We start from the raw sequence: 15,861 nt of genomic DNA on the forward strand, positions 1-15,861 counted from the left end.
TCTATTTTGCCTTACTTTGAAAAAGATAAGGCAGCCACTACCCATTAAAAGATTTCAGATCCTATTACATGCTGCAAAGGAATGGTCATACTACATATTACAAATACAGACCTACATTTAATATGTACTTTAAAAATTATGAACCACTGGAGAGAGAGGTTGAAATTCAAGTGACACCACAACATAACTTATGAAGGAATCGTACTCAGTGGTCGAACACATGCTCTGCATCTAGAAAATCCAAATTCAGTCTTAATCAAATTGAGCTAGAAAATTCTGGATAGCCACCACCAGGCAATATATTATATATAATATATTGGTCTAATCGGTTTAGGGATGCTGTTATATAGTAATCATTTCCAGGGAGTGAAGGAGTATATTTTGATTATCAACAGCATTTTCCCACTAGGGTGAATATGGATTTTCATTGGGATTACAGTCTAGTACAAAGTGTTTAAAAGACTGCCTCTACCCACATTGAGGCCCTGATTTAGGACAGAAGTAGTAGTTAATGAAATGTGAAGTTTGGATCTGAAAAAACTATTGGATCCATGGAAAATGGAAAATTCTAGAGCTTTGAAGAGATAAATGGAACTTGCATGAGAGCATGGAAAGCAGCTTGCCAAGGAGAATCATCCAGAACGAGATGATCAAAGCTGCAGCATAGCTTTATAAGCATAGCTTTCCTTATTTTCCTTACCTTTTTCTGCTGTTCCTCATTCTTCCAAATCATAGGCAGGCATGAGATGGTTACTTGGGACAATCCCTACTATATTGTTCAGCTCTCCGACCCACCATCCATACATGTTATATTCCTGGAAAGAAAGTACCAATAGCACTCATGAAATAATGACGTATAGGGGACTTGATGGGATAGAGCTAAGATTTTTGTCTCTGGCACAGATCGTTTTATGCATATCTCTACCTGTCTCTTTAATAGAAATGTTTTATTTTTATTTTTAAATAGGCTAAAATATTATCCATTTCCATATATATTGTTTAAATATGGGGGCATCTTGTATGTTGTCAGATGTATTGCTACATAAATACCATCATTATTACTATTGCTATTTCGTTACTCCGCCTTCTGTTTTTCTTTTCAGGTAGCAGAAACTATTATGAACATGGATGAACCAGATATACTTTGCTTTTCTTCTTTTTCTAATATCCAGAATTATTCCCCCTCCCATATTAATCTTCCCATAGATAGATTCCAATTGCAAATCAACAAAGTGAAGACTTGAGGGAAAAAATCACTTGGGAATAATATATTTGGGGAAATATAAATGAAAATTAAATGAAATGTGATGTGATGTGGTAGGATCCAGAACTATTTGGCATCTTTATATATGCAATTCTTATACATGTTTTCCAGGTGTACTGTAAATAGACTAAAACAATAGCAGTATATGCAATGGAGCAATGGATTTTGAAAGACATGGGAGGTGGACTTGTAGCTGTCTAGATGTTGCTGAAGTATAATCCTGAGCATCCCTCTCCATTTAGTTATATTAACTGTGACTGCTGGGAGCAGTAATTTAGTAACATATGAAGGGCCACAGATTCTTCACATCTCCCACAGGACTTTCATTCCGTCCTCGTCCGTCCTTTGCTAGTCTATTGTGAAATAAACCACATTGCATTCTATTTTAATTTTAAATAGAATTTTGGATTTTGATTGGCTTAGATCAGGGGTGTCAAACTGGCAGCCTGTGGGCCAGATGCATCACACGCAGGCCATGCTCCCCCCCAGCTCCGCAAATGGGAGAAACATTGTGAAACATCATGGCAACGTGACACGTGACACTATGGCTTAGATAAAAGTCTTCATTTTTAAGCATTGAAGAAATTGGTGTGTGTGTGTGTGTGTGTGTGTGTGAGAGAGAGAGAGAGAGAGAGAGAGAGAGAGAGAGAGATGCTCCCTCAGACATATAAACATACATGTGTGTATACATATGTATATGTATAGAATATATTATAGAGAGACGTGAGGGGAGAAGTTAGGATTATTAAAATTGAAAGGCAGCAACTGCCTTGGTTTTAGACAGGATTTTCTCCAAGTGTTACTTAAAGATATCAGGGGTTTCCATTATCCTTCAACATGCAAAGCAGTGTTCTAGCATCAGCCTATCCTTTCAAAAGAAGTCAGCAATTGGCAGTCTGTAGTGGCCTTGCTTCCTCTCCTTGGAACTTTCTAGTCTAGGCAAACTAGAAAGATTGCCTACAGAGCTTGTGGCTTCATCAACAAATCAAGATCTACTGAAACCTATTCTGGAATGGAGAGTAGTAGCCGATTGCAATAATTCTGCAGGGTCATCATTTTCTCCATAAACTTCAACATTCTGGTTCAGGTGGGGTTTGATCACTGTACAACAGATCCAGGAGTTGTCTTTTTCAAGCTTCCATTCCTCATTCCACCACCACCCCCGCCCTGTTTGGCATCTGATATACCCATTTCTGCCCTTTTGATGCTTTTGTCTCAAAATCACAGAACTGAAAGGCATATTTTAGGTACCTGAGGGACCCCTGCTTAGTGAAGGAATCCAGATTAGAGCCCTGTCTAGCCTCTCTTGAGCACATCCAGTGAAAGAGAGCTGTCTGGCTAAATGGCTCCACTACTCTTACTTACTGTTAGAAAGTTTTTTATAACATTCAATCAGAATTTGATTTAATACCATTTGACTCCATGTCCTGCATTCTGGAACAAGGGTGCAGGAAATGGAATAATGGTACTTGAGAGTACCATTATATCCCTTCCTCGATCATATTTTCTCAAAGCTAAATAAACCTAGTCACTTTGATCTCTTTTCATATATCTTAGTTTCTAGGCCCATCTGGCCTTGTTGGTCAGTTTAATCAGCCAATGGATAACAGATCTATATTTAATTCACCTTTGGCATTTAATTTGCATTAACCACAGTGTTGGAGAATTAATTTATACATGCAATTATCATGGCTTCTCCAAAGATTCTTAAGAACCATAGCCTGGTGCTATACATTTTGCCTTGATTCCTTTGGGTAAAAAAACTAAACAAATGAATGGGAAAAATACATATATCAAAGGGCTGTTTGAATTGGCTATTGCTTTTATTGCCAGAACTCACTAAGAGGCTTACTGGAAAATGATTTTTCTAGAGCTTTCTCCTCAGGTCTGAAATAAACTAACCAATGATATTTTAACAATTTTTAGTGCCTTTGAATCAGCATTGCCTTTTGGCAACTGAACTGACTCATCCTACAGTTTTCATGGAAAGATTTCCAAAAATAATTTGCCATTGCCTGTTTCCTAGAGCTGAGAAAGAATGATTGGCTGAAAGTCATGTAGCTGCTATGGGCCAAAGGATTAGAACTCATGGTCTCCTGGTTTCTAGCCTGGTGTCCTAACCATTGTGCCAAACTGGCTTTCTAGGTTATGATTTATACAACAGCGAATGTAAATTCCTTCAAAGGGAATATAACAGGAGTGATATCACCAGGGTTAGTTTTAGTCACGGCCTCCAGCCCAAGTCCATTTATATCTATTCAATTTTATATATATGATTCAGAAGCATATAATTGGAAATTTTCATTTTAGAAAAAAAGAGCAATTCCTCAATTAATAAAAGAGCAAAATGGAATATGTTTATATTACTACCAGATGCATAAATAATGTTTTTCTTAGATCATAGTACTGCAAGTTAATTGTCCTGTATGGATAAAACTTTCTGCACACAGAAAGTAAGCATGTTAGGGAAACAGTGTAAACCAGACTACACCATGATATACTAGTTTTCTATGAGAAAGGAACTCTTCAGAAACCCAACCATACATTACTCCATCTGCAGGCTAAGAGAACAGAATGTAAAATCATATATATTGTTCTATGGCCAAAGTCCCAAATAAAGAAGTACTCTATTTGCGATGACCTTTTCATTTGTGGCACTTTTATCACTGGATTTCTTCCTGCTTGTGAGAATATATTCCTAAAAATTGCTGGTTAATGGTGAAATTATGCTGCTCTGCAATTTGCTTCTTGAATAGCTACAGTGATATTTGACATAATGATCAATATGAGAGTTCCTCTGAGCATGTTCGGAGGGTTTCCTCTTTAGATCCATCTCCTTCATACTGGTAGTACAAATGGAACACTGAAAGGAAAGAATGTTTCCACACAAGTTTTATTTCACCACTCACTAGCATAAACATTATGGGTTGTTTCTAGGCATCTATGCTCATCACTTGTTGATTCATAACATGGCAACTAACTTGGCAAATGAGTCATTACAGATTAATGGCCACAGATACACACATCTTTCCTCTCATCTGATGTCCTTTCAGGCATGATGCTTTTCAGCTGTCTATTCACACATTCTACTCCAGTCACCAGACTTTAATCATGAATCAACCCATGCATGTGTAAGTGAAATCCAAGATTTGAGGAAGTCACAGAGAAAAGGTAAAGGCACTATATGGCTGGATGGCAAAGCAAAGATTAAGACCCAATCCATTTTCCATACATTGCCTTGGCCTGGGCACCGTGAGGTATTTTAAAACAATTTCAGCTTTGATGGATTGCTGGGGAGCTGGCGATTGCTCATAATCAAGAAAGGAAGAATGGAATGCAAATGAGCACAAGCCGAGAACCATCGGCACTGGGCGCTTTATTTCTCTGCACTGTGCCAAAAAGAATTAAAACAACATTAAACTCCCAGCAATAATGTTTAAGCTCTCATTTCCAAGTGCCAAATTGCACCGCTCTGGATCATACAGATGTTCGTTAATTATGCTAATTTTTATTAAACTATTAAAATGGAGGAAGTTGCACTGGCAGAGCCCCGGCCCGAGGTGAACCCTGTCTTGCGTCTGGAGGTGCTTATTTGCCAGCTCCCCTTAATAAGCTGCTGATGCTGGAGGTTTGTGCTTTGCTTAGCGAGGGGAAAATGTTTGTGTGTGGGGGAGATGGAGAGGATTACTTCTTCAGCAGAAAACTGTCAAGGAAAACTCTACCACTGTTAGCGAGAGCTGATGCACTAGCAATCTCTTGTGTCCTTACCATAAGGGGCAGATGAGGCAATGTTCTGGAGTGCTCCCATTCAAGGAACTCTAGGAAGCCAGTTCTGTTGGCCTCCTCTTGTGAAATCTGGTGCCTCGTGGAGTCTCTGCCTCATGTACTGTTGACCAGGGCTGATAAAATTGCCCCTGCCTTCTAAGTCAGGCAGCAAGACCACTGCCTTTCTCTGGCAACTGGCCACCAATATTAACTTAAGACAGCTGCAGTGGAGGTGGCCAATTTTCACTTGTAACAAATGTAGCTCAGGGAAATCAAATTCTCCATCCTCTCAATGTGGCTTTAATAGTGCATCAAGATCAAAACACAGTATTGAGAAATCATCTCCCTCCCTCATAGAGCTGATTAACTCATCTGGCAGGAAGAATAGAAGGCAGCAAAATATTGAGAAGCCCTACCAAATGGCTGGCTCAGTCTATTATTTACATTTTGCAGTATGTCCATGAATGGTATTATGTTCATGGCATTATGAAAATTATAATACCAACTGAGCGCTGCTCAGAGTGCTGTATTAGATTGTTTTTAAAGGAAGGCTCAGAATTATATTACTCCTGCATCCTTATGAGGAATTGTAATCCCAACAGTTGCATAAAGTTTCAGCTCTTTGTTAATTTTGGAAGTCCTTGCTGCAGGAAGTTCAGCAACAATGAACAAACCTATTGTTGTGCACATCCCCCCTCTTCCCCTTCTTTTTGTAATCACTTGAAAAAGCATTCAGTGGGAAAGATCCTGTGACTTTAACGTGTTAATTGTTCTGAATGGTGATATAGTCTGAAATGAAGAACAATGGGCTTTGGGAAGTGTATGACACAGGATTCTTGCTCACATCCTTTCCTTCAGGCAGTAAATCTTGATCAAAAGACCTCACTCCCAGATTTATTTTTTAGGAAAGGAGAGAAAAAGATTACCTTTAAAGCCATTACATAAATTTGCAGATTGCATAATCAAATTGAGGGAAAAGAAAGAAGATAAAGAAAAATGTTATATTTTGTCTCTGAGACAGGACTACATTCATTTTCATCTACCCTGAATGTATAGAAGAATGAGAGAGTATATTAGCAAGTGAACATTCAATTATCTCAAGATAGGCATAGCCCCAAGGGATATACTCTCCAATTTAAAATAAATTCCAAAAACATGTAAGGAAAGTAATAATTAAAAACACAATTTGTCTTAGCGAGCCCTGTGGACCTGAGTTTCTAAATTCCATGTGAGCATCAAAACAGGAACATCTCTCTCCCCTCCCTCCCTCTCCTCCCCCTGCATTATTTCATACAGGAGTTCCACACGTGCAGATTTGGAAGAATTTATGTTGGTGAGATCCATCAATAAAATGACATCTAGAACTATAAGAAAAAGCATAGGATATGATCCAAAGTAAAAGATAATTGAGAAACATCATGGATAAAATATCCTTATCTTTCAGCTTTCCCTGTTACTATTTTACTGCTTTACTACAGCATCCTGGGTGTCCTTTGCATATCTCCTGTCTCAATGTCTGGACTCTCTCTTCCATGCCAGGAGAAAATGCCTTAGCAAGCAGGTAGCAGCGGGGGGTTGAAGGAGTGAGACTAGGAGGAAACAGCAGGCAGCTCTCATAAGCTGGAAAAGAGAATGAAGACCCCTGCTACAAAACTGCTTGCTTTTAATTTCCGTCTGCCCCCATCCCCACTGTTTCCCTATTTGTGAAATGTTCTGCATGATAGCTCAGCAACTACCCAGATGACCACTGAGATGTCCTTAAAGGGCAGGACAGATGCATTTTCAGAACTGCAGGCATACTTAGCTTCTATATAAATAAAACAGGTGCCAGGGCTCAAGTGTAAACCATCACGATTGACTGGGAAGCCTCTCTATACACACAGCTGCAGCTGTCTGTTGCAGTAATTCTATGGTCATGGGAACTCTGCTAATCTCCCTATACTCAGTCAGACTATGAATCTATCTATTCCATTGCTGTGCATTCTCAGTGGCAAATAGACCTTTCCAGCAAGACTTCTCCTCTAGACTGCTTCCTGATATGAAAACTCTGGTTCTTATGATTTACCACTGAGCTAACTCTCTGTAAATTTGTGTTGGTTAGGACTACTTCAGATATTAGATACAGGCAAAAGAAAGCCATTATTTGAAGCAATGCTTTAATAATAATTATTAATTATTTGTTATATGGTTGTATTATATGCTTTGCTATAGCACTCTTACAACAGCTTCTAATGGTCACAACTGGAAAGAACATTGTTTATCCTATATATTTTTTCTAATGTAATTTGGAAGGATTTTATAGAGAGTTTCATATCATTGATAGGTAGAGCTGAAACAAATGGTAAATGGATTTAGTACTAAAAGTGGACAAGCCAATGATCAGTTGGATTCACACAACATATTTAACATTATTGTTGAAGTAATCCATTTTCTGCAAAATGCACTTGGCAATAAGCTAATCGCCTTGGTTTACATGATACACTGAGCCATGAATAAGTTTAGAAAGTTGTGTGAATGCAGTTCTAGAGTTTTAATTGACCCAGTGAAGTACGTTATGCTATCTTGAATGTTCTTTAGGTCAGGCTACAGCAGTGGTGGGATACGACCAATACGCTCCGGTATGGGCATACCAGTGTCTGCTGGGAGCACCAGGTACCATTCTGGTACAGTGCTCTGGAGGGTGCCCACCCTCCTTACCTGTATTTGAGCTGTTCGGGGCTTCCGCACACAGAGCATACGGTGCCTGTGCGACACTCCGCTGAGCAGTTGGAGTGTCACGGAGGCGTTGCGGAGTGCCGTGGGCAGTAAGTACTTATGTGCATGCTGAATGCATGTGCTGCACGTGTTCACGTGGTGGACACCCGGCCCCGTTGCACCGTACCGGTTGCACTGGGATCCAGAACCCACCACTGGGCTACAGGCCCGACAATGTGACTACATCCATCTTCTGATACTTTTTATTCCATATTATTTGTAATATTCTTATTTTCCCTATCTTCCTCCATCTCCATATCTGCAATGGCATATATAACAAACCTGGAAACATAGAAGCAAAAAAGAAGACAATTAAAGTTGGAAGTTGGACCATTGCAGACAGGATTCTTAAATCCAGGGCAGAGAATCCCATGAGAATGAAACTCAAAGTATAATGGGAGAAAAAAAAAGAAAAAAGGCACCAACGTCCAACTTTCTCTTTTTCCCTTCCTCTCTTCTTACTTTTCATTGGGTTTTTTTCTTTGTATTTTAAATTAATAAAAAAGTTAAAATGGAGAATGAAAAACAAAGTAACTCCACCTTAATCATGGAAAGTATATGGCAATCTGAAACTTTGCTTTGGCAGACTTTTAAGATTCTGTTACATTACTCAGCAATAAAGATGTTTCCATAAACCCAAACAGTTCAGGTTTCTGCTTCCTAATCTCACAGGGCTTGACAACAACTATCCAGCATGCTAAGAGATACTTGTTGCCAGAACAAGGGCTTGCAGAGAGGCATTAAATTACGCCGTGGTGGCAAATTGGCTGCCTTCCATATAATATATGATTGGATTGATTAACTGACTATAGTTAGGTATGCTACTTCCTATAATCTTGAATATTTTTTTTTAAGATATAGTCATCATAGAAACTTCTCCCTAAGAGTTGGATGGAAGCAGGGACATGCAGTCAGGGGAGGCAGGGGAGGCAGAGCCTCACCACTGTCATCATGAAAAGAAAAGAAGAAATATAAAAGGAAAAAGGCAAGAGCTGAGGTCAGGCTGAGCTAGTTGCTGCCAGAGTCACAGTGGATGACTCTGCTTAGTGCATAACTGTTTTAAAAAGCCTCTTTAAAAGCGCCCTCTACAGGAGGAGGCAGGAGAATGATGTGCCTCATCTAGTCTGACTTTAGGCATTTTATGATCACTCGAGCAGAGTTAAGCAAGGGTTAAAAGCCTAAAAATTCCTGACGTGGGTGAGTCACGTCGTTCTCCTGCCTCCTCCTGTAGAGGGCACTTTTTGGAGACTTTTTTAAACAGTTAAGCAGAGTCATCCACAGTGACTCTGGCAGCAACTAGCTCAGCCTGACCGCAGCTCTTGCCTTTTTCCTTTTCCTTTTTTTTTCTTTTCATGATGGCAGGCAAGAGCAGAGTTGAAATCCTCTCTGAAACAGCTGGAAAAGGTACGTGTGAGTCTGAGGGAGGGGAGGAATTCAAACTTCCTCCTGGTGCAGGGCTTTGGGCAAAGGCTGGAGGGAAGGACTTTGGCTCACTTGTGCGCTCTCTCCCTAAGTGTAGTTTGATTGCAGGCAGAGCCACGTTGTCTTTTAAACCTGTAATCAGTGAAGCTGGGCTGAATCCTTCCAGGGCTGGGGGAAAGTGTGTGTGCTCCAGTATGGCTCTTTGACTGGCTTGCTGCCTCCTCCTGTGATCTCCCTGACTCCCTCCAATCCAACTTTGTTGTGTGTGTGTGTGTGTGTGTGTGTGTGTGTGTCCGTGTCTGTCCATGTGTCCATGCGTGCATGTGCTTGTTTGAGAATTTGTTTGAGTGAGAGAGGGAAGAGGGTAGGAGAGATAGTCCAATCCAACTTGTGTGTGTGTGTATGTTTGAGAGAGGGGGAGGGAGAGAGAGAGAGAGGGAGGAAGGAAGGGAAGGGAGAAGAAAAAGAAAAAGAAAGAAGGAAACTTATTTTGCAAAGGAGAAAAACAAATGCTGTTGCTTTAAATCGGAACTGAGCAGGCCTGGCTGTGGAATTCTGGGAGTTGAAGTCCACAAGTCTAAAAAAAATCGAAACCCACCACTGTCAGTGCCTCACCAGCCATAAACCTCACCGCACGTTACTGGATGGAAGTGTTTGAATTGTATGATTCTTACAGGTATGATAATTAATAAAAAGAAAATTGGTTATAGCACTTCAAGTTTGGTGAGATACTGCAAGATTGTTATTGATAAAAACTTACAATCAAGGAGTAGGAAATGTGGCTAGAGTAGAAAATAATAACCAAACATTTAAAATAATGTTTGGAAAAAAAATGCAAACATAAAGTTGAACTTAACAAATGCCTGGAATTAATGCTCTTAAAAACATTCTTCCCAAGATAAGTAGGGACTGATCCTGTGAAAATTCATTCCTATGCAAGCTATAGGATTTCTATTAAAAAAGCAAAAATTTAAAAAAAAATCAGTAAGCTCCCTCCTCTAACTTGTATTAAAATGAATCACATGACCTCCTGATGTCATCACTTTACATGATTCATTTTGTAATGTGATTGGAAGAAATATACAATGCAATATAAACAGATCAGTTACATTTTATGATACTTTAAGAAGAAGACAAAGTGTACTCTGTAGATTAGCAGCTCTCTGTTCCAGTGCCTGATTCTGACTTTTATTTCAAGAGAAAGTGATTAAAATTATTCTTCCTTTAGATACTCTGCACATTCTGTAACTGAACCTTGGCATTAAGAGTAGGTTGTAAGACTGATTCATCCTAGTTTCCAATTAATTCAGGGGAGAGTACAAGCTTAGGAGCCTCTGCCCTTTCTCTGTAGTGTTATATTCTGTTTTGGGGTAGAAAAAATAAAAGAGGAGCTGGCTCCACAGCCCATCTTGCCAATGCTGAGCTAGCACTATTTGCTCTTCAGCTCCACTTTAGCTCTAGTTACAGTCCAAGCTTCTCATAAACAACCCCAATCCTTCTTTGGTGATGCAGTTAATCAGCTCCAGTCACTCACAGAAGATCAATGGCGGGATGACGGATGTTTGAGGAGAAAAGCCAAAATCAATCACTGGCTTATCGGTATATGATTGCTTGGACCCATTATTAGCGCCCGAGTGTGGTACATTATTGTTAGTAAAATGGAGTCCTCTAATTCATAGGTGAGCTGTGACATGCATTATTGGAAGGTTATGTGACATAGGAGGGTTTTATATTGCGTCGCTGCAGACATCTGTTTACCTCAAAAATTGGCCCACGGCCATAAGCCAACTCAGAATAAAATTTAGGGCTTCTCATTGGAAACAAAGAAACCTGAGCTTGTTTGCTAATTTTTAGAAATTAAAGAAAGGTGGATGCCAGGGTCTGATTGTCTTCCCAGAATCCTCAATAACAGCCCCACTTTTCTTGTATATTTCCATGACATTCACATTTTTCAATAGGAGCTTCACAAGAAAACTTCACTTCTGCTTGTATTATATTCTTTTTGCAGTATTGCTGAATATATCCCTGCTAAGATTGTAATGTCACTTTGCCCTATAGACAGTTATAATGTGATGCCAAGAAGCTGAATTCTTTCCCATTGAAATTTGTTATCTTTAATCTTAGAGTAGGTATGCTCAAAACAGATCTATCAATGAATCTTGAAATGATAACATGGAAATAGTAGATGAACTGAAAGACTGGATCTAATCCCGGAGCCAGTAGAAGACCTCCACTTCTTAAACAATCTTTCCTTCTACTAAGCCAAATTACCGACTTGCAGTAAATTATGATATGGCATTGACATAACCTGGCAGCCTTTTTTTTTTTTTTGCCAAGACCTTATCAGGTTATCTTCATTTAATCTCCAACCATTTGTAACGCTCCATCCTGCAGGGGCGGCAGTGGTGAGTGGTAAGGGAAGTGAGCGGTGGCCAGCATCCCTGCCTCCTTCCACTGTGAGCGTGGCCGGGGAGAAATCTGGGGTAGAGAGGGAGGAGAAGGCCATCCCTAGCAGAAGCTTGGCTTTCTCCTCCCTCTTTCCCCCTGATTTCTCCCCATGGCAAGCAATGCAGCTCTCAAAGAGAACAAGCGTGGGTGCTTCTTCCAACAGCTGAGGCCTCCGCTCCTCTTCCTTCCTCAGCTGTTTCTTTCTTTCTCCATTATGGGGGCATGGCCAGGCTGCTATCAGTCCGGTATGCCAGATTTTCACTACCTCCTCTGGCGTACCATACTGTACTGGGAGGAACTCACCTCTGACCCTATCCCAGACCACACTAAGGAGAGTGACTGGTAAATGTTTCCCCATAGCTGCAGAGGTGGTATTCAGACAGTTCTGACAGGTTCTGTGGAACTGGTAGTGGAAATTTTGAGTAATTTGGAGAACCGGCAAATAGGCTGGCCCTGCTGCCTCCTGGCTGGCTTTCTTTTGTTGTCCTGAACAGAAGAATGGAGCTGGAAAGCAGATTAGTGGGGTGGGAATGGGAATTTTGTAGGATCCCTCCCCTGCCACACCCAAAAGCCACTTCCACAGAACCAGTAGTAAAAATTTTTGAATCCCACCACTGGATAGCTGATGATATTTGGTAGAATAAAGGGAAAATAAAGGGAAACAAGGTCACTTGCCTTGGGCATGAGGTTTGATTAGAAGACTCAAAGATCTCTTTCTGCCCTAAGATTAGTGTATTACAAACAAATCCTATAGAGAATTTATAAACTGTTTGCTAGCTTAGCAATTTGTTAAATTTACATGGAAATAATTTATCTTGATTTCAGAATGTTTAGGAAGAATTTTTATGATGTTTGGCTTAGTAAACTAATTGGATGTAGATTAAATGATGGTTTGAAAAAAGAAATTAAAACTATTCAAAAATATATCATCATTGGCTCCTCTTACTTACTGAAGAACATTTTTGAATGAGATGCTTCAGAACTTTGCTCAAAATCTAGCACCCATCAACATTTTTACCAATGATTTCCTAATTCTAGATTGATCAAAATTCAAAACTGAACATTGATGAGAGGAGACTGTGAGGCACAAAATATATAGAATTAGGTTACATATTTTATATTTACACAGATTTTTTCCATAGAACAAAAGAAAGTATACCATACAATAATTAATCATTATCAGAGAAGGTTCCAAAGCTGCAAAAAGAGGACTTGGGAAATACATATAGACCTATAGACATACAGTTGGTTCACATCTATCTTAAACAAAGAAGTGTAGCTGATACAAATCGAAAGAGATAAACTAATGCCTTAGAAGATTAAATCTAATATAATTCATATTAACTATAGAATAGTAAACTGGGATGAAACTAAAGAGAAATAAATGATATCTGGAGGAAAACAAGAGTAACCACAACATAAAATGAACTAGAGGATGGGATACACTCTGGCTTCACAAACAAAATATATGAACAAAATTTCAGGACTCATCATAATTGGAAAACACATCAATTATGAAATTATCTTCAAAAGTGCTGGATTTTTGGCTATATTAATAACAATGAATTCTCATTTAATATAATTCAGTGTTCCCTTCTACTGGTTCAGCACAGATGGGGTACATAATCCAGTTCTTGGTGTTTATTTTAAAATAAGATATAGTGAAATAGAGATGGGTTCAGCAGAGATGATATGTAGGAAAATGAAATAAAAACCGAAGAGGAAATTAGGTATATGTTTTAATCTGCAGAAGAGAAAGGTTAGGGTTAGGGTTAAGGATGAGTGTTCTCTCTTGCCATTGAATGCACTGAATGTGCTTAAGTTATAGGATGAGAATTCAAACTGAACACTAGGTGAAGCTAATAGTAATTAAGGATACATTAGAAGTATACACAAGAAACGTTAGCCAAAAGGGTAATGGGCTCTAGCTTAGTGTAGATGTTTATATAGAATAAACAACATCTATTGTAACTCAGCAATTCCAGGTTTCCTGCATAGATTGAACTATCAGCCTTTCTTAGCTGTTGGCTTAAAAATACATTGGACGAACATCTACAATTTCAGCCAGCAAGGCGTAACTTTTAATCCAATCAATAAGATATATACTTGGTCTATAAGCTCTCTTTTTGACCAAACAATATTGAATGCCATAGAGGTATATAATATTCAATGCTGTCTTCATTTTGGCCAATAGGAAAGAAAATTAATATAAGTTCTTTTTGTACTCAGGATTTGTCTAATCTTTGGGATCAGGGATTATTTATCCTTACAGATCAGTATTCAATTTATTACGACATGTGAGTGTTTGGCAGTCACAGTAATGGAAGAACAGGGCAATTGGCCTTTTAAAATCTGGTGGCTTAATACAGTGGAAAATATATTATGCCTATACTGAAATGTTTTGTTTTATTCCTGAGCTAGTTCTGACATACAGTCAACCTTAGATTTTTCTCTTCTTCAATTTTATTCCAGCTGCTGAAGGTTCCAGTCTTGATAATTCATCTTAATTTTACTTCAATAATACTATTTAGGAAGAAAGGAGGAGAAGGAAACAATTCAATCTGTGCTTTGGATCACATGCCATTCTTTCTCAAGAACACCAATGTATCAGAAGGATTGTGCTATTTCTAAGAACTGGAAAAAAGCAAAATATATGCAAGGTGCTGATAGATCAAGACCCCTTCCATTAAAAAAAAGAGGAATGATATCTGGGAGATATTAAGTTTGACCTAGGTGCTCTGCATAAGACAAATAGTAGATATAAGTGCAAATATTATTCTTAGTACATAGATACAAAACTAAAGATGATAATTAAATGACAGAGCTATCCACAAACATTCATTCCAAAAAACAACCCCCCGCTCAAGGAAGACTTACCTGCATGCTATTACACAACATTTAGTTTAAATCAAATACTTAAACCCTCACAACTCCCAAAATATTCACAAGTCTTTTTATTATGCCCATAAAGAGCTCAGCAAACAAATATATATGTACTGTAATCCAAGTTTGTAAATCTGAGAGGAATCTATCTTTCTAGCAATGAACAATGCTCTTTGCCACTGAAAAGGTGTATTCGAATTTTAAAACTCTATAGTAGTTATTGAATGATAACCAAGAAGAAAAAAATGGTCATATACTATGCCTTTCATTTTAGTTTCAAAATTACTGTAAATAGGCTTTGGGCTTGCTTTCCTTTTTGCACTAAAGTACTGCAGAATATTTATTTATTTGTATCTCACCTTTATTATTTTAACAAATAACTCAAGGTTGCAGACATATCCAGCACAGCTTCCTATTATTTTCCACACAAAAACAACTCTGTGAGGTGGGTTGACCTGTGAGAGAATGATTGCCCCAAAGTCACTCAACTGGTTTTCCCAGAAAAGGTAGGACTTGAACTCATGGTTTCCTAGTTTCTAGCCTACTGCCTTAACTATTGAAGCATAGAAATCTTAATAGAGATTTCTGTCAAGACTTTGGGGCTTCAGTATTGAAGAATGATTTTACAACTGAGATATATTTGATGATTAAATTAAACCACTGTACTAAGCCATGGTTTGTTTATTAAATGAAATATAACTGGCTGCATTCATTCAATGCATTAAGCAATAAACAATGGTTTACAAACTACTGTAGCTATGTGTTTGTCTTTACAACATAAAGCTACAGATAAAAGAACCTTGTGGCTTAATATCTTTGAGTTCTTAAGCCTTAGGGCAATATTATAAACCCAACTTATCATTAACATTTTCCTAAATTGTCTAACCAATTGTTATCCTAGGAGTCATACTTGATATATGTGTATTAATTAAAAAAATAAGAAATTTTGGCAAGAAAACATTTCTCTTGCTAGAAGTGGCATTCTTCAAGAGCATTTGATACATTCCGTGACCCGACAAAAGCGTGAACGTCATAAGTGCGCCGACAAAACCGCGGGGCTAAAACCGCAATGTCAAAAGTGCGTCGACAACAGCGCGCCGACAACAGCGCGCCGACAGAAGCGCGATTTAAGTTAAGGTAAGGTTTAGGGTTAGGTTTAGGTTTAGGTTTAGGTTTAGGGTTAGGGTTAGGTTTAGGTTTAGGGTTAGGTTTAGGGTTAGGTTTAGGGTTAGGTTTTGGGTTATGTTACAGCGCGCTTCTGTTGGCGCGCTGTTGTCGGCGCGCTTCAGGGCTCATTCGTCGCTCCTTCGTCACGCGGTTTTGTC

The 15,861-nt window shown here is 38.8% G+C and overlaps 2 protein-coding genes across 2 annotated transcripts in view; one reads left to right on the forward strand and one right to left on the reverse strand.

Moving 5' to 3' along the window:
• SNX11 (sorting nexin 11) overlaps window positions 1-4,696 on the forward strand; it is a 45,997-nt gene extending 41,301 nt beyond the window's left edge. Inside the window, exon 8 of the mRNA XM_087713592.1 lies at window positions 1,104-4,696. The gene's annotated coding sequence lies outside the window, so the exon portion shown is untranslated. The remainder of the gene's footprint in view (window positions 1-1,103) is intronic.
• The window catches only part of SKAP1 (src kinase associated phosphoprotein 1), a 452,203-nt gene that overhangs the window by 4,078 nt on the left and 432,264 nt on the right, over window positions 1-15,861 (reverse strand). Inside the window, exon 11 of the mRNA XM_087713590.1 lies at window positions 701-815. Coding sequence (XP_087569716.1) covers window positions 717-815 — 99 coding nt within the window. The 3' untranslated portion in view covers window positions 701-716. The remainder of the gene's footprint in view (window positions 1-700; window positions 816-15,861) is intronic.

The sequence above is a fragment of the Thamnophis sirtalis genome, unplaced genomic scaffold (assembly GCF_051295495.1).
Source record: "Thamnophis sirtalis isolate CommonGarterSnake01/CBP01778 unplaced genomic scaffold, rThaSir2_p1.2 scaffold_4, whole genome shotgun sequence".
NCBI classification, from domain to species: Eukaryota; Metazoa; Chordata; class Lepidosauria; order Squamata; family Natricidae; genus Thamnophis; species Thamnophis sirtalis.